General features: G+C 46.0%; 3 protein-coding genes across 4 annotated transcripts in view; 2 read left to right on the top strand and 1 right to left on the bottom strand.

Annotated features, from left to right (window-relative positions):
* LOC143297837 (uncharacterized) overlaps positions 1 to 2,032 on the top strand; it is a 19,307-nt gene extending 17,275 nt beyond the window's left edge. The window contains exon 7 of the mRNA XM_076610355.1: positions 952 to 2,032. Coding sequence (XP_076466470.1) covers positions 952 to 1,289 — 338 coding nt within the window. The 3' untranslated portion in view covers positions 1,290 to 2,032. The remainder of the gene's footprint in view (positions 1 to 951) is intronic.
* A 781-nt stretch (positions 2,033 to 2,813) lies between these two features.
* Positions 2,814 to 13,478, top strand: LOC143297606 (putative inactive peptidyl-prolyl cis-trans isomerase-like 6). Its single transcript, XM_076610022.1, has 10 exons — positions 2,814 to 2,891; positions 3,552 to 3,647; positions 5,127 to 5,315; positions 5,650 to 5,712; positions 6,245 to 6,395; positions 7,437 to 7,493; positions 7,990 to 8,125; positions 9,374 to 9,481; positions 11,177 to 11,262; positions 13,252 to 13,478. Exons 1-10 carry the CDS (start codon positions 2,814 to 2,816, stop codon positions 13,476 to 13,478), a joined length of 1,191 nt encoding a protein of 396 aa, XP_076466137.1.
* A 2,063-nt stretch (positions 13,479 to 15,541) lies between these two features.
* The window catches only part of LOC143298192 (uncharacterized), a 17,817-nt gene continuing 8,358 nt past the window's right edge, over positions 15,542 to 25,000 (bottom strand). Inside the window, exons 1-3 of one of the 2 annotated variants that reach the window (XM_076610955.1) lie at positions 22,204 to 22,287; positions 19,048 to 19,521; positions 15,542 to 16,605 (exon numbers count right to left, since the gene is read on the bottom strand). In XM_076610955.1, the coding sequence (XP_076467070.1) occupies positions 15,612 to 16,605; positions 19,048 to 19,521; positions 22,204 to 22,220 (1,485 nt within the window). In that variant the 5' untranslated portion in view covers positions 22,221 to 22,287 and the 3' untranslated portion in view covers positions 15,542 to 15,611. Of the gene's footprint in view, positions 16,606 to 19,047; positions 19,522 to 22,203; positions 22,288 to 25,000 lie in introns of those variants that run through there. The other variant, XM_076610954.1, reaches the window with a different exon arrangement.

The raw sequence follows: 25,000 nt of genomic DNA, 5'->3' as shown, positions 1-25,000 counted from the left end.
ATATATAGTATGGTGTGGAATGGTGTGTTTGGAATATATGGTATGGTATGGTGTGGTTTAGAATATATGGTATAGTATGGTATGGTATAGTATGGTGGTATGGTATGGTTTAGAATATATAGTATGGTATGGTTTTGGAATACATGGTATGGTATGTTTGGAATATATAGTATGGTATGGTATGGTATGGTATGGTATGTTTGGAATATATGGTATGGTATGGTATGGTTTAGAATATATGGTATGGTATGGTAAGGTATGGTTTGGAATACATGGTATGGTGTGAAGTGATATGTTTGGAATATATGGTATGGTATGTTATGTTGGTATGGTATTGTATAGTATGGTTTGGTTTGGAATGTATGGTTACATACTGGTGGGTATTGTATGAGTGGGTATTGTGTGATATTGCATTGTTATTGTGTGGCACCGTATCGTATTGCCGAATATAGTGTGGTATTATATACCCCATATGATATGGTATTATGTTGTTACATCAGCACGCGTCTTCATCACAGCCACCTTCCCCAATTCAGCAGCAAAGTTGACAGCGATAGAGACAACAAATATCACACCTTTTATTGCTCAGTAATATAATAAACACGTTTTGAAAGACACGGACCATAACAATGCACGTTTTATATCAGATATTCAGTCAGCACATTGTTTTACGTTTTCAGCTGGATAATGTAAAAAGAAAAAGAAAAAAAACAAAAAAAACATTCTAACTACTGAAAAAATATATTTCGCACAGACACAGACACAGGTCTTCTGAATTAAAAAGAAAAATGAATTTAACGTTGTTTAATTTAAAAGTAAAATTAAAAAGAAGAAAAGAAAAAAAGTAGCTTGACCTGTGGTTATTTCGCAGTGAATTAAACTTCTTTGTGTGTGTGTGTGTGTGTGTGTGTGTGTGTGTGTGTGTGTGTGTGTGTGTGTGTGTGTGTACAGTGGCCGCACCCCCAACCACAGCCACCTCCCATCCACCAACACCACCACTACGTCCCTCCAACAACAACAACAACAACAACAACAACGGTAACAACGGGCAGGTCCCCCTTCCCGGGAGCGGCGGGCACCAGCTCCCCACAGTGTGGATCAAACAAAGACGCCCCACCTTCACTTGCCCGCACATCCAGTCCCCTGTTCGCTGGGACACCGACTGTAACGCCCGCAACCAGTGCACCCTCAACAGTGCTTGGGGGTGCCCCGTGGGCAAGGCCTGCTGCCCCTCCTACTACTGCGGCTTCATCTGTCGCCAGCTCGTGCCCAGATGGGGTGCAAACTAAATTTGATCCAACGAACTTTGATTGGTTGATTGATATGGATATTTACCATACTGAGCCTGTCCTTCTCGGTCACAGAACAAGCTCTAAGCGCTTGATCAAAAACACGGAGTGGACTAGTCATTTAGCTCAACAGATTGCCTACCTATAATAATAATAATAATAATAATGGTATTTATATAGCGCTGAATCTTGTGCGTAGACAAATCAAAGCGCTTTCGCATCAGTCATTCACACGCATGCATAAATCTAAAACTGGAGAAACTGAAGACAAGTAAGAGGCAGGGAAGGGAGGCTATTTTGGGAAGAGATGGGTTTTAAAGCCAGACTTCCAACCAATTTCCAGCTGCCTTTTAGGCGTTCCATGTTCCTTTCCTGTGTCAGTCAGTCAAGTCTTAGTCACGCGCCCACACACCCGCAAATGAATATTAGTTTTTTTTAATGGAATTTTGACTGGGACAACTCTCATGTTACCACGGGTTCTTTTACTAAAGCTAAATGTATGCTACAAATGGGACCTCGGTTTATCGCATCCAGAACACTACTCAAAATGTAGCTCGCATCACAACCAGGCCACCACCATCCATCAAAATCATTGCGCGAGACAATCGCATTTTCTGAAAATAATATAAATAGCGGTGATTCGAGGAACGGATTAAACCAGTAGTGGTTTTTGTCGATGATTTCTTTGGTTTTTTGTATTGCTAGTTTTAAGTTGTGGAAGGAGAAATAAAAAGAAGAAAGAAGAAGAAAGATTCGAATGGTCGATCTGTATCACAGCTCTCCCTCTCTTATTTTCTGCCCGTCTGTCTTCTACTCGACGCGTGCGTGCGTGCGTGTTTGTGTGTGTGTTTTGTGTGTGCGCGTGCGTCATGTGCGTGTGGTTGTGTGCTCGCGCGCGCGATATGCAAACAAACAGAAACAGAGAGAAAGATACACACACACACACTCCCAGCTGAACACACTCACTCCCAGCCGAACACAGACACAAATTGAAACACACAGACACATATGCCCGAAATCATCAGCTGGTCACTCACAATTCAAGTAAATTCAACAGATGTGTTTTGAGTATATGATTTTCAGGTTTTATCATTCTGCATTTATCATTCTTTGCGAACTGTTAAAAACAACAGCAATAAGCCAATGTCTGAAACAAGACATTATTATTGCGTCATGGAGTGACGTCATGGTCGTACTTTCGGTTTTCAATGACACGTTGCCATTTCAAGTGGGCGTTCTGTTCTTTACCTCTAGATCTGAGTCTGTGCCGCTTTGAAATGTAATGCTATCACAAACAGCAAATCAAATAATCATTATTTCTTTTTCTTTCTTTCAAAGTTGGACGGACTTTTACGAGGTGCTTTACCCTATGCACAGTTTTCACCCAAACCTTAGGGTGGGCGTGTACAAGATAAGCTTACCTTTACAGGAAACACCTTTTGACCCTCCAATCAACAAACATGTAAAGGGTAATCTCCCTTTGTAACTGTTTGTGGCTGACAGACACTAGATCTAGTTGCAGTCATGGCGTCCAAGCAGAAAATAGAGCTGTTCGGGTTAACCGGCGACGTCAGCTTCATGCGGGCACGGTGCTGTGCAGAGGTAGGGTCCAAAATAAATCGTGCTACTACTGCTGCTATTATTTGTTTGGTGACAACCAGAGATGGGAGTTCTGCAGTTCTCTCTGCTGCTGTCGTCTCTGTCTGGGCGTCGCTCAGTCTGAGATCTGTTCATTCTGGCTTTTATGTTCTCTCTCTCTCTCTCTACAGATTACCTAGTTCACAAGCCAAACTGATCATATGTAATCGCACCTTGTAGATCAGTACACAGACCTGTTAGTGCCGAAATCCAAGTTTAAAAAACGTGCCTCTGGTTTTGATGTAGCCAAGGATTTGGAGCAGAACTCGCACATTACAGTACACTCAATGTTGGGACGACGAATGTTGTCAATGCTGGCCTTGCTCCTCAGATATATATATATATATATATATATATATATATATATATATATATATAAAGAGAGAGAGAGAGAGAGATGTGTGTGTGTCTGTGTGTTTGTGTGTGTGCGTGTGTGCGGAGAAAGAGAGAGAGTCTTTATTGTCAGTCAGCGCGGAACTTGTCTTATGTTTTTGTTTGTTTCTTTGCGTGCGTGCGAGCGTGCGTGCGTGTGTGTGTATGTGTGTGCGCGCGCGAGCGCGTGCGGACGCGTATATGCCCGTGTATACGTGTGTGTGTGTGTGTGTGTGTTTCGCGCGCTTGCAGGATATTTACCAGGCGAATCCAGAGAAATTAGAGAAACCCGTGGAGGTGCCGATGCTGCAGTTCGAATGGGACACTTTCCTCAATGAGAAGAGAAGGGTGATATTTGATTTTTCTCCCCCTTTTTTTCAAATTATGTTATGCTCACTTTTTTCATGTTCAGCTGTTATTTTGATTTCAACATCTCTCTGTTAAATTGTTGTGATAATCGTTTTCTTTCTTTCTTTTTTTTAAATTTTAATTTTTTTATTTTTTTTTTTTTTTTTTTTTTTTTTTTTATAGAAGCTACCATCACCGCACCCCCAAACAACTGTGCACACCTTTTCGGACAAGAATTGTTTGTTTTTACAAGGTCTTCTCCTCTCTTCTTTTTTTTTTTTTTTTTTTTTTTTACCAGTCTCACACATTTCTCAAAAATTCACTCGTTCCCACGGGGATGTCTGGCAGAACTGTTTCGACAGGCTTCAGGGATCATGGGGCCCCTCTCTTGTGTTTAGTATTTTGACACAATGGAGTTTGTTGTTGCAGGCCCGTGATGTAATTTAACTCCAAACGCTGTCAGTTAGAGTCTGACATCACAATACACGTTTTCTCCATTTAAAACCCCTTCAGTGCCAGTGGGAAAAACAGTAGAAAGTAGCGTTTCAAATCATGAAGCAATATCCAAAACAATAAACCTAAAACTGAGAAAATGGTCTGGCCACTCTAGATAAACTTAATTTTCAGCCTTCCAGAGTTATGCCCCTTCTTCTGATGATGTCATCAGTGACGTCACTGTGCACGAAGGTGATACGTCCTACGGCACTGAAGGGGTTTTAATGATGGTGGTGATGAGGGGCGCCGTGGGAGAATCGGTTAGGCGTTGGACTTCAGATTCAGTGTTCTTTACTCCCCCTCCACTGGGTCTAGAGTCCACCGTTGGTCTGGGTATTTGACACTGAAATGAGACGATAAGGCACGTTTCACAGTATTTCGCTTCTTCTGAGATGTTTGAGTTTGAAACTATGCTGCATGCACAGTTCTCAAAATTGTTATGTTTATTTTCTGCACAATGAAACTTTAACATATAATAAAGATACAACAACTTATTTTGAACGACTTTGCTTGGGTCGTGACTGGGAATTTTTTTTTTTTTTTATATGTGTTTATGGTCGCAAGTTGTTGTTCTTTTTTCAAAGACGCGCAACTTCTGTTTTCTTGCTGGTCGTGAATTTTGCGCACAGAGACCAAAACATTTTTAAAAAGTAAGTTATTATTTCCGAAATTGACCTAGAGGGGGTGTTTGAACTGGGGGTGGGAAAGGCACTTTCCACCAGTTTTACTCACACCACTGAGGCGTAGGTACCTGGCGTCAGTTGGGGAAGGCTATGACTGCTGATGGAAAGCCGAAGGATTGGGTCCCACATACCAGTGCAGAGCCCTTGACACTTCATAGAAAGTCACTGTCCCAATGGCCGTACATTATTTCCATGGCCATGGAACTTTAATAACCTAACCTTAACCTAGGTATCATAAATGACACAGAATAGGTCTGGTCCGTGGTAAATTCAATCAGGCTGTGTGTCAATTTTCGTGCAGGAACTGAGGGGCGAGATGTGGCACTACAATGAAAATAGCGTGGCGTTTGTGGACGGTGAGGTGAAGGGGGGACCAGCGGACTTCATAGCCTGGGCCCGCAGAGAATACAACTTTGAGGAGTTCCGTCCCTTGCCTCTCTCTGTCGTTCTAACCCAAGACCGTCACTCCGAATACATTAGTTCCAGGCAGGTCTGTCTGTCTCCGAGGTTAGCTGTCTCTCTCTCTCTCTCTCTCTCTCTCTCTCTCTCTCTCTCTCCTACCTCAGTGTCTGTCTTTGTCAGTCTTTTTTTTTTTCTTTTTTTCTGTGCCTGTCTCTGTCTGTCCATCTCTGTCTCAGTGTCTGTCATCTCTCATTCTTCGAGTGTCTGTCTCTGTTTCCTCCCTTTCTGTCTATCTGTTTCTGTCTTTCTCTCTCTCTCTCTCGTACTCGATCGTACACACACACACACACACACACACACACACACACACACACACACACACATGTAGATCGTTCAGTGCATGTGCTGTGAACTGTGTGCAGCATCCGTTCGTCTACATGGACATCGTAATCGGCGACAAAGACGTTGGTCGTCTTGTCATCGAGGTTTGTTTTCCTGTAGCCCTCCCTCGTTACCGTTATCGACAGCACTGTTTTCATCATCAGCATCATCAGTGTCAACATCACCTTCAATATCATTGTAATCATCGTCATCAGTATCATCGTCATTATTATTATTATCATCATCATCGTCATCAGTATCATCAGCACTACCTTCGTCATAACCATTGCTGTTATCGTTATTATTGTCAATACCATCATCGCCTCTGTGTTTATCTGTATGCTTTTCATTGCCCTTTTCATGTTTTAGTTACTCACGTGTGGCAATGTGTGTGTGTGTGCGTGTATGTGTGCGAGTGTGTGTGTGTGTGTGTGTGTGTGTGTGTGTGTGTGTGTTTATGTGTGTGTATGTGTAAGTTAGTGTGTGTTTGTGCATGTTTGTGAACCCGTGTGTGTGTGCGTATGTGTGTGAGCATGCGTGTGTGCGCATGTGTGGACGTGCGCGCGTGTGTGTATGTGTGCGCACGTGCACGCGCGAGTGTATGTGTGTGTGTGTGCGCGCGCGCGCGTGGTACAGCTGTTCAGCAACCTGCTGCCCAAGACGTGTACCAATTTCGCGGCGCTGTGCACAGGGGAGAAAGGGGTGTGTGAGGAGACAGGCATCCGTCTGACGTATGTCGGCTCCCTCATCCACAGGCTGGTACCCGGCGGGTGGATACAGGGAGGAGGTAGGCTATAGGGTGTGCGCATCTACCCCTCCCCGTCCACACATACATTACATATACATACACACACGCACGCACACACACACACACACACACACACACACACACACACATACACACACACACACACACACATACACACACACACACACACATGCACGCACACGCACACACACAATTACTCCCATGTCTTCATTCCCTCGTCAAAACGTGCATTACACTACTTTTGACTTTACTGTCCACTATTCCCGTCTAAAACGTGTTAAAATCGTGTCCTTTTGATTTGGTGGCAGGGTGGGGAAGGGTGAGAGTTTAGAGGAAGGATTAAGTTAACAGCATCAAAACAATTCTTAATGAGGAAAAAAAAAAAAAGATATATCGCTACGCATCCAGAATAGAATACTTTCTATTGTCATAAAACCGTAAAGTTTATAAGACACAATGAAACACAAACTTGAGCATATTAACAGCTGCACTTAGGCGCGATCTCATGCACTTCATCCGTGACCACCCTGACACCACCTTTGAGGCAGCAAAGAAGGAGGCCCAGCGATGGCTGGGGGAGGACAGCCACACCAACGACACCTGGCCCGGCATCACTGTTGCCTGCATACAGTCTCACAGCTGGACACACTCGCAGCTGAAAACACCAGCCTGCGACATCAGCTGCAGTCCTTCATGCCAGCTCACCGCCCACATTAACCAGGACCAGCTGAAGAGAAACATTCGTGAACAAATTTCGCCAGCCTTGGCTAAGGATCATTTCCAGTGTCGACAAGGGATCAGGGTTCGAGCCCCGCCCCGTTCCGACATTGTGTCGTGTCCCTGGGAAAGGCAAGTCACTCCGAATGCCCTCACTGCACACAGGTGTGGACAGATTAATTGACATCAGTTGCGGAAGCAGAGAACTGGGTGCTGGCTTCCTATGCCCAGCTCTAGGCAGAGTGGATCAGTACCAGTTCACTGCCCCGCTGGCCCAAGAAGGAAAGAGCACCTTTTTACCTTTCAGCCATTAACGTTTGGTTTTGTTTGCTTGTTTTCCAGATATTGAAAGAGGGCACGGGAACGGAGGAACGTCTATATATGGCCGTGTTTTCGAAGGTGAGCAGGTTCACTGACTGAGGGAGGACAACACTGGTTTGGCTTTGCTCTCCAAAGTTCAGTGTCCAGGAAGAAAAAACAACTGGAAGACAGAGAAACAGAAAGAAGACGAAGAGGCCACCACCAATGTCAAAGCGATGGAGCTCAATAAACAGGCTAATATCACATGAAAAGAACCAAGAAACAACAATTTCGGTTTATTTCGTTCGATAGGAGCCACACATATCCGGCTGAAACCAAATTCTGTGGTTTGTCTGATTATTTTGAGTGACATCCATTGAATTAACCACAGAAAAATCGTTTTAAATATATTCTGATTATTGAGATACCGTTGATTGTATTTTCAAATAAGAAAAAAATGGTGTTTGAGAATTTTTTATTGATGCATTATCACTTACTTCACTCATTTTTGATGACTCATGTGTGCAAACAGTCTTGTGTAATGACCCGGTATCTCTCTCTGTGTATGCGCGCGTGTGTGTGTGTGTGTGTGTAGATGAAACCTTCGCAATTCGCCACGACAAGCGAGGAATCGTGGGCATGGCTAACTGTGGGAGACACACCAACCAGTCACAGTTCTACATCATCCTGCAACCCACTCCCTGGATGGACGGCAAATACGTCGCCTTTGGGTCAGGGTCTTCCCCTCTTTCTCTCTCTCTCCCTCTCTCTCTGTGTCTGTCTGTCTGTCTGTCTGTCTCTCTCATACACCCCCCCCCACACACACACACACACAAAGTCATACAGTCCCCCCCCCCCACACACACACACAAAGTCATACAGCCCCCCCCCCCCAACACACACACACAAAGTCATACAGCCCCCCCCCCACACACACACACAAAGTCATACAGCCCCCCCCCCCCACACACACAAAGTCATACAGCCCCCCCCCACACACACACACACAAAGTCATACAGCCCCCACACACACACACACACAAAGTCATACAGCCCCCCCCCACACACACACACACACAAAGTCATACAGCCCCCCTCCCCCACACACACACACACAAAGTCATACAGCCCCCCCCCCCCCACACACACACACAAAGTCATACAGCCCCCCCCCCCCACACACACACACACAAAGTCATACAGCCCCCCCCCACACACACACACACAAAGTCATACAGCCCCCCCCCCCCCCACACACACACACAAAGTCATACAGCCCCCCCCCCCCACACACACACACACAAAGTCATACAGCCCCCCCCCCCCCCACACACACACACACAAAGTCATACAGCCCCCCCCCCCACACACACACACAAAGTCATACAGCCCCCCCCCCCCCACACACACACAAAGTCATACACCCCTCCCTCCTCTCTGTCTCTTCTGACAGTGTCCCATGCCAGAGAGAGGGGGCAAAACTGATTTGCGGATGAAATGAAAAGATTTATAAAGTAAATCACATAAACATCATTTCTGCTTTGTTTCATCCTTGTTTCCTTTCTGTTGTTCTTTGTTTTCTTTTTTCTATCTCAGGTTGTTTTCTTTCTGTATTTATTTGGTCAGTGTTTCTTTATTTCTTTCTGTTATTCTTTCTTGACTTTTTTTCCCCTTCATAACTTTCTTTATTCCAGCCTGTTTCTTTCTGATATTCTTTCTTTCTTTCTTCCATTCCCTCTTTCTTAAGTCCTTTTTTTGATACTGTCCAAAATATGTGTCTTTATTTGTATAAAGCGTGTAAAGTAAGAGAAATCGTGCCGACATAGTTTTTTGGAGAGAAAAAAAAAATGAAGATGTCTGTATGCACCGCTTCAAAGGAGTCAAAGGCCTTTGCTGAATAAACCATTCATATTCATCCCTTTCATTCTTTCTTTCTTCCGCTACTCTCTTTCTATCTGTCTGTCTCTCACTGTTTCCAGTCAGCTGGTGAACGGAGGAGAGACGCTGCAGAAGATAGAGGAGGTGAACACTATCAACGAACGGCCCAGTGTGGACGTGTGTATCAAGGCCTGTGGAACGCTGAAATTGTAGTCACCAGAACCGGCACACCCTTTCTGGATGGTCCCCCCCCCCCCCCCCCCCCCCCCGGATACTCTTGTCAGTTCCTGAAAGAAAGCAATATTCCTAGTAATCCACATATATACGACTCTGTACCAGTCAGCATCCGCAACTTTCACACGCACCCTGTATTTAAAGGAAAATATAATAAAGGAACCAATCTTTCCAAAACTGTCTTCCATATACTTATCCCCAAGCTTCTCCTCCTTTTTATCATTACCATTTTTTTTTTTTTTTTTTAACTTGTATTCATAATGTTTAGTGTTTTTGCTATACGTTGTCGTGCGTGTTTGTATGTGTGTGAGTGCTTGTGTGTGCGCGCGCGTGCGTACGCGTGTGTGTGCGTGTATATGTGTGTGTGTGTGTGTGCGTGTGTGTTTGTGAGTACATGTGCGCCCATGTGTGTAGTGTATGCGTCTGGGAGGGATGGATATCTAGTGGACCGAAATTGTGGTCTTCTCGGGTTTTTTTTTTTTTTTTTAAATCTAATAATACCGGTTGGCATTATTTATTGTGAAGCAGTGCATAGTTATGTGCCCCCTGCATCGTTGTTGTTAATTCAGGTATTTTCTCTCGGCATGGCTGTTTCTGTCCACGACTGACGAACAACAAGTGTTGAACCGTGTGTGTTTTGACGACACCTGGAAACGGGGGAGACAGCGAGAAGAGGACACATAGACTTGTCTCACTTTCCCCACACATTGATTTGCACTCATGATTAGATTATAGTCTGCACGTTGAGCACTGATTATAGCCTGCACGTTGAGCACTGATTATAGCCCGCACGTTGAGCACTGATTAAAGCCTGCACGTTGAGCACTGATTATAGCCTGCACGTTGAGCACTGATTATAGCCTGCACGTTAAGCACTGATTATAGCCAGCACGTTAAGCACTGATTATAGCCTAGCCTGCACGTTGAGCACTGAATATAGCCTGCACGTTGAGCACTGATTATAGCCTAGCCTGCACGTTAAGCACTGATTATAGCCTGCACGTTGAGCACTGATTATAGCCTTGTAGCCTGCACGGTGTGCCAAGTCAATACTCGGTGCATCTCAACGTCAGAGGATTAAAATTGGCGAAAGAGTCTCTCTCTCTCTCTCTCTCTCTATTTTTTTTTCTTCCTTTTTAAAAAAATCCTTTTTCACTCATCACAGTCTCCCCCGTAGCCGTTATCTTTCTCCCCCCCCCCTCCCCCGATCTCCCCCCCCTTCCCTCTCTCTCCTGTAAGCACATGTGTGTGTGTGTGTGTGTGTGCCAAACAACATGTACATTATTACAATATAACATTGCTACTCCTCCTTCTACACCACACACACACACACACACACACACACACACACACATATATATATATATATATATATATATATATATGTACATATGTATATTTATATACATAGACAAACAGACATAATCTGCAATGTCCCAACAAAGACACCAAATAATACAGAATTGTATCGATTAATCTAAATGGATTGAGAAGAAGAGAATAACGCTGGCTTCCTATCAGTCTGTGATAGTCACGCCTATGGATTCCACCCCCACCCCACCCCACACCACCCCACTCCTCCCCTCCCCTCTCCTCTCATCCCCTCCCCTCACACCCGTAATCCATAAACGTGATTTCAATATGTCCTGAAGACTGTAGTTCCCTTCCAGCTGTTTGCTGGGAGATCTTCCCCTGAGGTCCGTGGGTCCGCTTATCAAAGGGGAGCCTGGAGTACTGTTACACAAAGTGACAGTCGGTGAGTCACTCCTATCACAGTGTGTGCTCATGGGTTGCTACCACAAGCTGCTGGCATTCTGACGATTCCCTTACAAAACAGTAAGCAGCTTATCGACATTTCACTTCGGCGAATGTAACAATCTCAAACAAACCACAACGCACGCGCGCGCATGATTTCAAACGCGCGCGCAAGTACACGCATGCACTGACAGACACACAGACAAACACGTGCACGCGTGCACGTATACACACACGCATACACGCACGCACGTGCGCACACATTCATACAAGTAAACATAATGGAACAGAAATACTTTCTGCTTGCTGTTTCATGTTGGAGTAGTTGCGCTCAGTGCTTTATTTGTGTGAGTGTGGCATAGTCAGTGCGCGCGCGCGCGGACGTGTGTGTGTGTGTGTGTGTGTGTGTGTGTGTGTATATGACTAAGACAGAGTTCGTATTTTGAGATGGTAAACACATTGGAAAGTAGCACACACACACACACACACACACACACACACACACACGCTTCAGCTTCCTTTGTTATTCTCTCGTCCCCTCTCTCCCCACTATGTGCGTTTTTATGTGTTCGTGCGCGCGCGCTGCAACGAAAGATTGCATGAAGGTCAGCAGTGAACAGACAACGAAGCACTGGAAAGAAGTCTGAAGAAGAAGAAGAAGAAGAAGAAGACTACTTTCCAAACACTCTGACGACTGATGAACTTTTCACAAACAAAAGGGCCAAGGAGTAAAGGACTGTTCTGGGTACAAACCGATTTTATTACCCGCCTTAAACATCTGAAAAAAACACACAAAAGACAGACACATGGCAAACGATTAGACCATAGTGATGTAGCATTTCCCGGAACAGGTCCGATTCGCCCATTCCCGTTATGCCTACTCCTTGATCATGCCACCACCTCTTGGTTTGACTACATGTCCTGCTTCGCCTACCCACCGTTCCCGTTTCGCCTGTTCAATTTTTCACAGTATTTGCGTGCGTGTGTGTGTGTGTGTGTGTGTGTGTGTGTGTGTGTGTGTGTGTGCGCGCGCACACACACACACACACACACATTCTGTGTCTGATCAAGTCAAATCGTCTTCGACTCTATGGAATCCCTGGTTTTGGTAAACGCTTGTCAGATCCGATTTGTAAGTATTGTAATTTCAATAGAACTGAAAATCTTGTACATATTATTTTTGTTTGCCGCAGATTTGCAACACAAAACAAAAGAAAAAACCAAACAAAAAAAACAACAACACTGAAGTCTCACTGTTTCCCATAATCTTTTGAAGTTCAGTTGCTATGTACAAACCTTAGTGGAAAGTTAGCCTTCAAGGTTGCTATGTAGGCATACATTTGTGGATCTTTGAAACTCAGATGCAACACTTAACTCACTCAGTACGGCCAGTCCTCTCTTCTCTTCTATACAGACCCCTCGGATGTCCAGTGGGTGTCTGAATGACCCAAACTTTAGCTTCCGTCATCAGAATTGTGGTATTCTTTGTCAACATTCACCTCTTCAGTATAAGAGCCTTCCGCTTGCAATATTTTGATGATGGTAATTGGGGTGAAACGCTGTTAACGTCGTCTCTTTCGCCGTTCGTATGGAGAGAGTTAATGTTTAATGTCTGTATGCTCACCTTGTGCTGCTTATACCACGTGGAATTTCACTTATGTCCATATGGGCCAGATGGCCTGAAAAGACTGCATTAAAATTATTGTTATTATTGTTAATGTTATTGTCACACACACACACACCACACACACACACACACACACACGCGCGCGCGCGCGCGCGCACACACACACACACACTCACTCACTCAAACACAGCAACGGAGTATAATAGCTAAATGGGAAAACGCAACGTGATCACCAGTTTAGTGACCGGCGAACCGGAAATAGACGAAACAGGAACAGGCGATTCGGCAATATGGTACACGCGAAATTCAGGAAAAGGCGAACAGAGAATAGGCTATTTTGGACGACACCTCCTCTCCCATCAGCGCTGTGCAAGTACAGCTTGAGGTTCTCCACAGAGAAGGTGGGAATGAGTGGCACCGGCAGCCGTGTCAAGGCCTGCTTGTATTACCGTGCTGACTTTCCTGACTGCCAACCACTGGAAGCCTTTCGCTCGCTGGAAGATCACAAAACATGTCCTTCAAACGGACATGAACTTCCCACAGACCTGCACTTACTATGCCTCTCCAAGACACGCATGGGCATCCAGTGAAGCAAAAAGGAAGGAAGGATTTTTGAATGAAAAAAAGGTTCGATATCGTACAGATATCTGGACACTGACACGTCTCAAGGCCTGGCTAAGCGCGTTGGCTTACGTTGCTGGTCAGGCATCTGCTTAGCAGATGTGGTGTAGCGTATATGGATTTGTCCGAACGCAGTGACGCCTCTTCGAGTAACTGAACTGAACTGAACTGAACTGACACTAACACGTGGAAACATATCCAACATGGCTTTATTTTGAGGACTCGTTACCAAGGTGATGATTTTCCACCAACCACAAGCCGAGAAAAAAATTAATGGTCACCGCGACACGAGCAGGAAAGGGTTACCAGGTCATGTAAGGTGTGCTGCTAACATAGGGGGGGATGTCATCCAATCTCTAATGTCCATATCTAATTAAAAGGAATGACTACATGCCCTCTACCGCTGTTGCGAAGGTTTGCGTTACTGAACTGACGACTGGGAGGATGTAGGTTCAAACCCCGTTCGTGTCATATTATTGTGATCAATATTGTTTTGTCTTTGTTGTTGTTGTTGTTTTTTTAATCCCCATGGCCAGCTCCCCTCCGGCCCCCTCCATGCTGATGTATAGTATGGGCTGTTGGGCAGATCGGGACTTCGTAATCGAGTGTCATCTTCTGAAAACAGTGATGGCCTGGAGGTAACGGAGGAATCTGAGCGCGCTGGTTCGAATCACGGCACAGCCACCGATATTTTCTCCCCCTCCATTAGACCTTGAGTGGTGGTCTGGATGCTTGTCATTCGGATGAGACAATAAACCGAGGTCCCGTGTGCAGCATGCACTTAACACACGTAAAAGAACCCACGGCAACAAAAGGGTTGTTCCTGGCAAAATTCTGTAGAAAAATCCACTTCGATAGGGAAAACAAATAAAACTGCACGCAGGAAAAAATACAAAAAAATGGGTGGTGCTGTAGTGTAGCGACGCGCTCTCCCTGGGGAGAGCAGCCCGAATTTCACGCAGATAAATCTGTTGTGATAAAAAGAAATACAAATACAAATAATTATGTTTTTCTATTCAGGAGGCGTCGTGGCAGAACTGGTTAGGCGTTGATTTCTGATCCTGTGTTGACCAGTGATGAGGGTCAGTCCAGGCTCCGTGTCGGCATGCTGTTGTGTGCAGGTGTGAATGGGTGCATGACCGGTTTGGGAGGGTTCAGAAGGCGGAAGGAGAGAACTGGGCCCCGCCTTTCTATGTCGAGGCTTAGACACAGGGGACATGAATTCTCTGCCCCAGTGGTTACGTGACCTTTAACCTTGACCTTTTCTGCACCCATTGTAGAAATGAGGTTGATTTGAATGGACGTAGCATATTACTTGTGATCCACCCCCCCCCCCACCACCCCCCCCAAAAAAAAAACAACAACAAAAAAACCTAAAAAAAAAAAAAATTAAAAAAAACCCAGCACAAAACACCTCCATATTGTTCTGAAGTACAGAAAACTTCTATCAGCTCGTTCGGTTATTACTTAGTCAGTTACATTCTGTTCAGCTCATTATTTGTTAACATCTTCCAAAACCAAATGCGCTTAAATTATTTGCATCATAACACACCGCACCCCTGTTGCACGAAAGTCAAGAGTCAGCAATACGGATGGACACCTCTCTCCCGCTGAAACATCCTGCATTGGTCCATCAGGTGTCCAGTGAGTGTCTTCTGAACTGACACTGCAACTCAGTTCCACCATAACAACACAGGTCACACAGTCAACAGTGTTCACAGGGGTTTCATTCAGTCCATTCGGTCACTCACCACGGTGCCCCTGTGGGACTGACTGACAGCCAGACAACAGAACACCTGCTGCGGTCCTGCCCCTTTCATCAGCTGGCTGGAAGATTATGTCGCAGACTGGGATGTCCATCAGACGAACGAGAAGATTTAATTCATGTTTGTGTATGATTCAAATTAACAGCCTAGTCTTCAGTGTGTGTTGCGTGTTAGAGAGAAAGTATGTGTTAGTGTGTGTGTGTGGTGTGTGTGTGTGTGTGGGGGGGGGGGGGGGGGGAGAGAAGTGGGGGTGGGCACTTTCGGGTTTTTCAGTTCTTATCCACTTTCCACTGTATGTATTGTCCATCACTCGGTGACACTCCCAACGTGTTTTATTTACTCGTCCAGCAACCCACAGTCCGCTATCTCATCCGACAAATTTGAAACGTTCTTATCGTTGGTGAGTGACGTGTTCTGGTCTCTGCTGTCCGCAAGAACCTCTTCACTTTTGGAGGCAAACATTTTTCGTTTGCTACCATCGGTACCGTGATGTTGCGAACCTTTCATGTCCTCTCTCTCCTGTTGATGTGCTGTGGTTCCAGACAGAGAGCTAGACTTGTCACCATGTCGGTTGTGTCCCTTTGCTCTGGGATTCAAGTCAGTGTGGCTCAGGGGTCTTTCGCGTGTCAGAACGGGCCGTCCTTCCAACAGGCACGCCTTCAGGTCGTCGTCTGGTGGCTCGGAGGCGATTTGAGGCAGGAACACTTTGACGTGGAGTTTGTTTCGTTTGGAATCTTCCGAGTCTTGGCTTGTCTGACTGCGACTGCATGCCTCGTCTGCTTCCTCCTGTTTCTGGATGTTCGTGCCCCCCAACGCTGGCCCTTGTGTTACAGCGTCAGATCCTGGGAGATGTGAGGCTTGTGGATGATGTGGAGGTGGTGTGGCGTGTTTGTCATCAGCGGGAACAGCGGGTCGTGCGGTGGGTGGGGGACTGGGGGTGACGACACGCCTGCAGGTCTCTGCGTCTGGCGACGAAGGTGGAGCGGCCGGTGCTTCACCAAGGCCTTCTGTGCTTGTGACGTCATCACGAGTACTGTAGGGTACCAGCACATCATGTCCCCCGGCCTGTACTGACACGTTTCCTGCTTGTTTCTGCTGCTGCCTCTGCTCGTGGAGACACATGACACAGGTGACACAGGATGAGTTCTGGTCCTCGCCAGGGCCTGGCTGAGGGGTGTGGGAAGTGTGGGGGTTGGAGTTGTGAGCACGGGGTGACGGCCCTTCCCGGGGTGGATGTGCAGGGGGGAGGTCTGTGAAGGGTCTGCCGGTGACTGGGTAGTGCTTGCCCACCAGCCAGGCGTCGTGGTGACTCCGCACCACCAGGTCAGACCTGAACACACACACACACACACACACACACACACACACACACGCACAGAACAGAGCAACGTAACTAATGTTTGATGTGGTGTGAGTACAGGAGACAAAAGGAAAAGTGCACATACTACAAAGTTGTGTCTTATGTTGTATCTTGTTTCGTCGTATATCGTATCTTTCCGAGTATATATTTCCTACGAGGTCCTAACCTGACATCTTCAAAATGATATAGAGCATGGGTTGCTGTTGTCAGTGTGTACTACATGTGTATATGCGCGAGGGAGAAGGAGGGAGGGTTGGTGAGGAGATTTGGTGTGTATGTGACAGGGAATGACTGTTAGCTTCTATTTATTCCAGTCTGAATGATTTTCATACCTAACCCAAATCAATGATATATATATATATATATATATCACGTTATTGTGGTACATATTTCAATGAACTTTTATGATCTGAAAGTGACTGCGTTTTCAATTCAATTAAAAAAACACTCTACACTTTTTTGTATTTTAGATGTTATGTGTACTCGAACTAAACGGTAAATTCATTTTATATGAGTTTACACATAAAAAGTTTTGTTTTTGTTTTGTTTTTTTGTTTTTTTTTTGGGGGGGGGGTTACAATATGTCTAGACACCTGGATACAGTACTAACATTCGCAGCCTTCTTGTCAGAGACCTGTAAACTAGTACAGGTCTACCTGTGACCTGTTCAGTCTTGCAAGCTTCCTGAAAAAATCAGGATTGTTTTCCACTGAATCAGTCATGTTACCCTACACGGGTACGACGACACGGTGAACTAAATTAAACACATCAAATAAATGGCTAACAAAGAGAACTTAGGGTGAGAGATACTGAACAAGACTGAAGAGAAGGATGGGAAAAAGGAGGGAAGGAAAGAAAGACAGAAAGGGAGGAAAGAAAGAAAGAATGAGTGGAAGAAACATAAAAAAGGAAGGATAGGAGTAAGAAAGGAAAGAGAGAGAGAAATTTAAAAAAACAAAAAAAAAACAAACATAGATATACATCATGAAAGAAAGAAATAAGTAAAAATGAAAGGGGAAAAATAGCAAAAGAAAGGAAAGAGACAAAGAAAGGAAGGAAACACAGGAGAAGGAAGGAAGAAAGAAAGAAGATGATGACGACGACGAAAGAAGAAGAAATCGTGACGTCTTTTCAACAGAGCAATCATTCACAGATTCACGATAAAAGAAAGGAAGAAAGAAAGTACAAGGACACGAAGAAAGAAAGAAAGAAAGAAAGAAAGAAAGAAAGAAAGAGGACATAAAATCAGAAAAGAAACAAAACAACAACAACAACAACAAAAAAGAGGCAAAGGGGACACAAACCCCTCACAACAATGAAGTGATGGCCTAGAGGTAACGCGTCCGCCTAGGAAGCGAGAGAGAATCTGAGCGCGCAGGTACGAATCACGGCTCAGCCGCCGATATTTTCTCCCCCTCCACTAGACCTTGAGTAGTGGTCTGGACGCTAGTAATTCGGATGAGACGATAAACCGAGGTCCCGTGTGCAGCATGCACTTAGCACACGTAAAAGAACCCACGGCAACAAAAGGGTTGTTCCTGGCAAAATTCTGTAGAAAAATCTACTTCAATAGGAAAAACAAACAAGAGAGGCAAGGCCTTCAAGACTCACTTGTGATACACTTAAAAAAAAATCCAAGCTTTTTAAGATGAGAAAGATCAGTTTAAAGCAAATTAGGTCCCCTAGCATTAATTACAGAGTAATTCCCTTTTTTTACTATCAGCACCAAAACGTTTGCAAAATAAATAAAAATTCCATGCTTAGCAAAAGAAGTTCCTGTTTGAACAAAAAATGATAATAATGACTGCTCTTGTTGTTGGGTCAGAATATCAGATCAAAGTGCCAAGTTTAGAGAATACAAAAAATATAAATATAACAGTAAATGCAGTTTGCATATAATTAGGCTTCATTTTGTGTGTGTGTGTGTGTGTGTGTGTGTGTGTGTGTGTGTGTGTGTGTGTGTGTGTGTGTGTGTGTGTGTGTGTGTCCATCCCAGAGGTGCAATATTGTTTTAAACAAGATGACTGGAAAGAACTGAATTTTTCCTATTTTTATGCCTAATTTGGTGTCAACTGACAAAGTATTTGCAGAGAAAATGTCAATGTTAAAGTTTACCACGGACACACACACACACACACACACACACAACCGAACACCGGGTTAAAACATAGACTCACTTTGTTTACACAAGTGAGTCAATAAAACTGCACGCAGGAAAAAATACAAAAAAAAAGGGGTGGCGCTGTAGTGTAGCGACGCGCTCTCCCTGGGGAGAGCAGCCCGAATTTCACACAGAGAAATATGTAGTGATTAAAAAAAAAATACAAATACAAATACAACAACACCGCGCAAGAGGTGACTGGCAGGAACAGAAGACAAACAAACGATCGACCCTCATCGTCTTCCACTGACCTGACGCCGGCAGGGTCTCTGGGGAGGTCGCCACGGTTTTTGTAGATGCCTTCGATGATCTCCCGCTCGCCTTTGGTCAGCATCCCTTTGTCCCTCAGAAACATCCTGCCTGCGGGGACCCTGGCCCTGCCAGCACCGGCACCAGCACCAGCACCAGCACCGGCACCAGGACCCCCTGTGGCGGGCCATGGGCGCACCCCTTCCGACTGCACACGCGGCGTGGGAGCCTTGGGAAGGTTGGCCATCTCTCGGTAAAGCCTCGACACGGAGTGAGAGTCCGGAGACGGTTGTGACCAGTCGTAGAACTTGGCGATGCCCATGTTGTTGCTGCTGCCTCGAGGCATGCTCGTGATGGGGAAGGGGTTGGTGAAGGCAGGGGAGGTGGAGGGTCGTGATGACCTTGACCTTGACTTCAGAGGCCGGAGGGGGAAGAACTCACTGACGGCTGAGGCTGAGCGGCGACATGGCGTTGGTCTGAGGGGAAGAAAAGGGCGAGGAGAAGGTTAGCTGATACAGTTCACACACACACACACACACACACACACACACACACACACACACACACACACACACACACACACACACACACACACACAAATAAATACGACAACCTCCATACATCAAACTTGGTTGTGTCAACAATGCTGTGAATCAAAATGGACCCCTAGCAGTCATCGCTGTCAACATTCCTGACAAAGGTGCGACTCCTAGGACGGTTTTCAGACGTGTCGGATTCACCGAACCCGTATTGTCACACACACACACACACACACACACACACACACACACACGACACACACACACACACACACACACACACACACACACACACACATATATATATATATACATTCCTGCTGTTCCATTGTGATAAGAAGGCATCACGCGGCGAGGGTATTAACCCTCTGACTGCTACAGACCAGTATGACGGGTGGTCACCTGGCTGAGATAACACTGGGCTCAATGATCATGTTGTCACCATTCTTTGTATGAACTTCTTCCTTTCGGGACTGCATTACTTTGGCTCGGTAAAATCAACCACAGCGTTTAAAAAGCACACAACCAGTGGTGAATGCGTCAGAAATGTACGCCGCCGCACTGATCACAGTAAGGTTCTGCAGTCAGCTGGTTAACTCTCTCCATACGAACGGCGAAAGAGACGACGTTGACAGCGTTTCACCCCAATTACCATCATCAAAATATTGCAAACGGAAGGCTCTTATACTGAGGAGGTGAATGTTGACAAAGAATACCACAATTCTGATGACGGAAGCTAAAGGTTGGGTCATTCAGACACACACTGGACATCCGAGGGGTCTGTGTAGAGGAGAAGAGAGGACTGGCCGTACTGAGTGAGTTAATTTAAATGAGCCAGTTACGTACATGTCTGCTGCTGGATTCTGGTCGTGATCGTTCTGATAAGAAAGGACTTTTCACTGTTATCAATAATCGATCGATGACAACGTTGTATACGGCTACACTTGTGTCTTTCGTAAGCCCATCCGGTTTTAGTAAGTTTTATTTTATGTGAAAGAAATGAAGAAGCATTCAACATTACAGACCCACCGAGAAAGCGAATATAAACTGAACAGTTTCTGATAAGTAATAGAATAGCATGAACGACAGTACGCGCACGCACGCATGCACGCGCATGCACGCACCCACCCATACACTCCCACAATCACACTCACATAAATAGCCCTCTTTCTATACACACACATACACACGCACACACACACACACGCACACACATAAACACACACCAACATCCTCCCCCCCCCCACCCCCCCGCCAACTCTCCCACACGTACACCGTCACCCCTCCTCGTCTCCCCCCCCCCCCTCCCCCCTAAACACACACGCACAGAAACACTCTTTCAGCCAGCCCAACACACACAAGTCATGTTCAGAATCAGGCAGGAATCGCAAACACTGACTGGGGACAAAGCTTGATCGATGAGAGATCGATCAGCAGAAACACGACGGGAAAGCTGTCAACAAACACTTTGCAGGATTCACAGTGATTCAACGGATCAGAGGCTCCAGGCTGTTTCAGTTCAACAACTCCGTTTTCCTTTGTCAATTCAAGTTTTGATGTGTCATATAATCATAATCGTGTTACACAGAATCGTGGTGATTGCGCGGGCAAAACGGCACACACACACACACACACACACACACACACACACACACACACACATATATATATATATATATATATATATATATATACGCACGCGCGCCTGCGCGCATGCATACACGTACACACAGACACACAAACAAATGAACACACGCACGAATACACACACACACACACAAACACGCACACACACACACACACACACTCTCTCTCTCTCTCTCTTTCTCCCCCTCCCCTCTCTCTCACTCTCTCTCCATATACTCTAGGACATTCAGTATAACAACTTTACTGGAATGCTTACATATAATGTTTGTAAGAGTAGCAAATCAGTTGATTTTCTTTCTCTGGATTTTACATTTTTGAAACAACACAACAATTATACATCAGATGAATACAGACATGCTCATCAAGGAGAAGAAGACTAATCATTACGTCTTTCCGAATCGATGTGATGTGAAGTACCCACATGAATGAATGTGAGAACGGACAATCTGATGAACTAATGAACGAAAGAATGAATGACTTAAGAAATATATATATATGCTCCTTTCATACTGAAAACAAAGAAACATGACTATATCAAAGCAATTAAAACAAACAACAAGAAAAAAAAACAAAAAAACAGCACGATTCGTCTTCAGAACGACTTCAAACACACGCTGGACGGAAAAGCGGAGCCCCATCAATATTAATACACGGACAGACAATCGGAGTAAAGTGCCTTTTCCACGGACACAACATCATGCCGAAAGGGGAATCGAACCTGAACCCTGATCTCAAGGGAACATCTAACCGATTCTGCCACGGGGTCTCCAACAACAACAACCCCCCCCCCCCCCCCCCCGCCCCCCCCGCCCCCAAAAAACAAACAAACAAAAAACCACACAACAAAACAACAACAACAACCCCGATATACCTTCAAAATGGTGGCAGTAACAGAAAAGGAAAAAAAAAAATATCCAACAAACAACAACAAAACATAATTATAATGTATATGTACATGAATCGTCAACACACCTTGAAAATGTTTGCATCAATCAATCAATCAATAATAATAATAATAATGGAAATAATAATAATAATAGAACTAGCACAGCAACAACACTTCCCGCCAAATCAAACAGTTCCGATAGGCAGAGGGTAACAGACGAAGTGAACGGGCTGACTGTTCCAGACAGGAATGTCGTCAAGGGCCTTGTCACACAGGCTGTCTGCTTGCCTGCCACTGCCGCCTTGTATGTGTGTTGCGGCATTTACTGTCGCTGGGCACAGATTGTCGCACACAGATATTGTCGCCGGTAATAATATCTGCCGACGTTAACGGCACATGTTGTCTCAGTTCACAGCACATTGTGTCAGAACAACAAAAATCAACTGCACCAACGACAATGATTATATGCTAGCGACACATACACACACACACTCGCACGCAGGCACACACACACACACACACACACACACACACACACACACACACACACACACACACATCCTCCTACTGGATCTTTATCATGATAAGAATGATGATAATAATGTGCAGTGAGTGGGCACATACTGTCGCCGGCGACAATAAACGCCTGTGGACAATGTATTGCCGCAACATACGTGTCTGTGTACGCAACGCGCTGTGTTCCACTGGCGGGTCTTAGATGCTGCGATAGTGAGACGGTGTTGAGAGTGTGTGTTTGTGGGGGAACGGGGAAGGAGGGGGGGGGGGGGGGTGGCTATGGAAAGTGGGGTGGGAGGATGTTGGGGGTTGCGGTTGGGTGGTGGAGGATTAGGGGGTAAAGGGCATGGAGGCCAGAGGGGAATCGCTGACGTCATAGTGATGGTGCGTGTGTTGGTGGGACGAGTGTAGGGTGTTGCGTGTGAGGGGGTCGGTGCCGGGAGGATATGGGTGTTGGGAGAGGGGAGGTGGGCGTATTGGAATAATCGAGACATCAGGAGGATCACCAAAAAGGGAAGGAAAGATAGGGCAGAATGAAAGTGGAGAGGCGACTGGCGAGATAGGAGGGGGTGTAGGGAAGAAAGGAGGAGAGGGAGGAAGGGAGAAGGTGGATTGGATGAGGAAAGAAAGAAAGAAGGAGGGAGGGAGAAGAAGTGGGTTGGATGAGGAAGGAAAGAAAGAAGGAGGGAGGGAGAAGGTGGGTTGGATGAGGAAGGAAAGAAAGGAGGGAGGGAGGGAGAAGGTGGGTTGGATGAGGAAGGAAAGAAAGAAGGAGGGAGGGAGAAGGTGGGTTGGATGAGGAAGGAAAGAAAGAAGGAGGGAGGGAGAAGAAGTGGGTTGGATGAGGAAAGAAAGAAGGAGGAGGGAGGGAGAAGGTGGGTTGGATGAGGAAGGAAAGAAAGAAGGAGGGAGGGAGAAGGTGGGTTGGATGAGGAAGGAAAGAACGAAGGAAGGAGGGAGGGAGAAGGTGGGTTGGATGAGGAAGGAAAGAAGGAGGGAGGGAGGGAGAAGGTGGGTTGGATGAGGAAGGAAAGAAGGAGGGAGAAGGTGGGTTGGATGAGGAAGGAAAGAAAGAAGGAGGAGGGAGGGAGAAGGTGGGTTGGATGAGGAAGGAAAGAAAGAAGGAGGAGGGAGGGAGAAGGTGGGTTGGATGAGGAAGGAAAGAAAGAAGGAGGGAGGGAGAAGGTGGGTTGGATGAAGAAGGAAAGAAAGAAGGAGAGAGGGAGAAGGTGGGTTGGATGAGGAAGGAAAGAAGGAGGGAGGGAGAAGGTGGGTTGGATGAGGAAGGAAAGAAAGAAGGAGGGAGGGAGAAGGTGGGTTGGATGAGGAAGGAAAGAAGGAGGGAGGGAGGGGGAAGGTGGGTTGGATGAGGAAGGAAAGAAGGAGGGAGGGAGGGAGAAGGTGGGTTGGATGAGGAAGGAAAGAATGAAGGAAGAGGGAGGGAGAAGGTGGGTTGGATGAGGAAGGAAAGAAGGAGGGAGAATGTGGGTTGGATGAGGAAGGAAAGAAGGAGGGAGGAAGGGAGAAGGTGGGTTGGATGAGGAAGGAAAGAAGGGGGAGGGAGGGAGAAGGTGGGTTGGATGAGGAAGGAAAGAAGGGGGAGGGAGGGAGAAGGTGGGTTGGATGAGGAAGGAAAGAAGAAGGAGGGAGGGAGGGAGAAGGTGGATTGGATGAGGATGGAAAGAAAGAAGGAGGGAGGGAGAAGGTGGGTTGGATGAGGAAGGAAAGAAGGAGGGAGGGAGAAGGTGGGTTGGATGAGGAAGGAAAGAAGGAGGGAGGGAGAAGGTGGGTTGGATGAGGAAGGAAAGAAGGAGGGAGGGAGGGAGAAGGGTTGGATGAGGAAGGAAAGAAGGAGGGAGGGAGGGAGAAGGTGGGTTGGATAAGGAAGAAGGAGGGAGGGAGGGAGAAGGTGGGTTGGATGAGGAAGGAAAGGAGGAGGGAGGGAGAAGGTGGGTTGGATGAGGAAGGAAAGAAGGAGGGAGGGAGAAGGTGGGTTGGATGAGGAAGGAAAGAAGGAGGGAGGGAGAAGGTGGGTTGGATGAGGAAGGAAAGAAGGAGGGAGAAGGTGGGTTGGGTGAGGAAGGAAAGAAGGGGGAGGAAGGGAGAAGGTGGGTTGGATGAGGAAGGAAAGAAAGAAGGAGGGAGGGAGAAGGTGGGTTGGATGAGGAAGGGCTGGGGGAAAGGGAAGGTGAGAGCAGAGGAAGAATTTCCGCAGAAAAGAAACACTGAATCAATGCAGCGCCAAACGCCTCTCCGTGTCCGTGCCTGTTTGTCTGTCTGTCCCTCTTTCTCTGACTCTGTCTCTCTCTGTATCTGTGTCCATGTCTGTCTGTCTGTCTGTCTCCAAACTGTCTGTATCAGTGTCTT

The sequence above is a fragment of the Babylonia areolata genome, chromosome 23, assembly GCF_041734735.1.
Source record: "Babylonia areolata isolate BAREFJ2019XMU chromosome 23, ASM4173473v1, whole genome shotgun sequence".
Lineage (NCBI taxonomy): Eukaryota > Metazoa > Mollusca > Gastropoda > Neogastropoda > Buccinidae > Babylonia > Babylonia areolata.
This window is presented reverse-complemented; position numbering and strand designations above follow the sequence as displayed.

Bases quoted from the DNA above. Each gene is read 5' to 3' on its own strand.
- LOC143297606 (XM_076610022.1), top strand. From the start codon at position 2,814: ATGGCGTCCAAGCAGAAAATAGAGCTGTTCGGGTTAACCGGCGACGTC. The intron at 2,892-3,551 runs GTAGGGTCCAAA...GCGCGCTTGCAG, and splicing joins GGGCACGGTGCTGTGCAGAG to GATATTTACCAGGCGAATCC. The intron at 3,648-5,126 runs GTGATATTTGAT...ATTTTCGTGCAG, and splicing joins TCCTCAATGAGAAGAGAAGG to GAACTGAGGGGCGAGATGTG.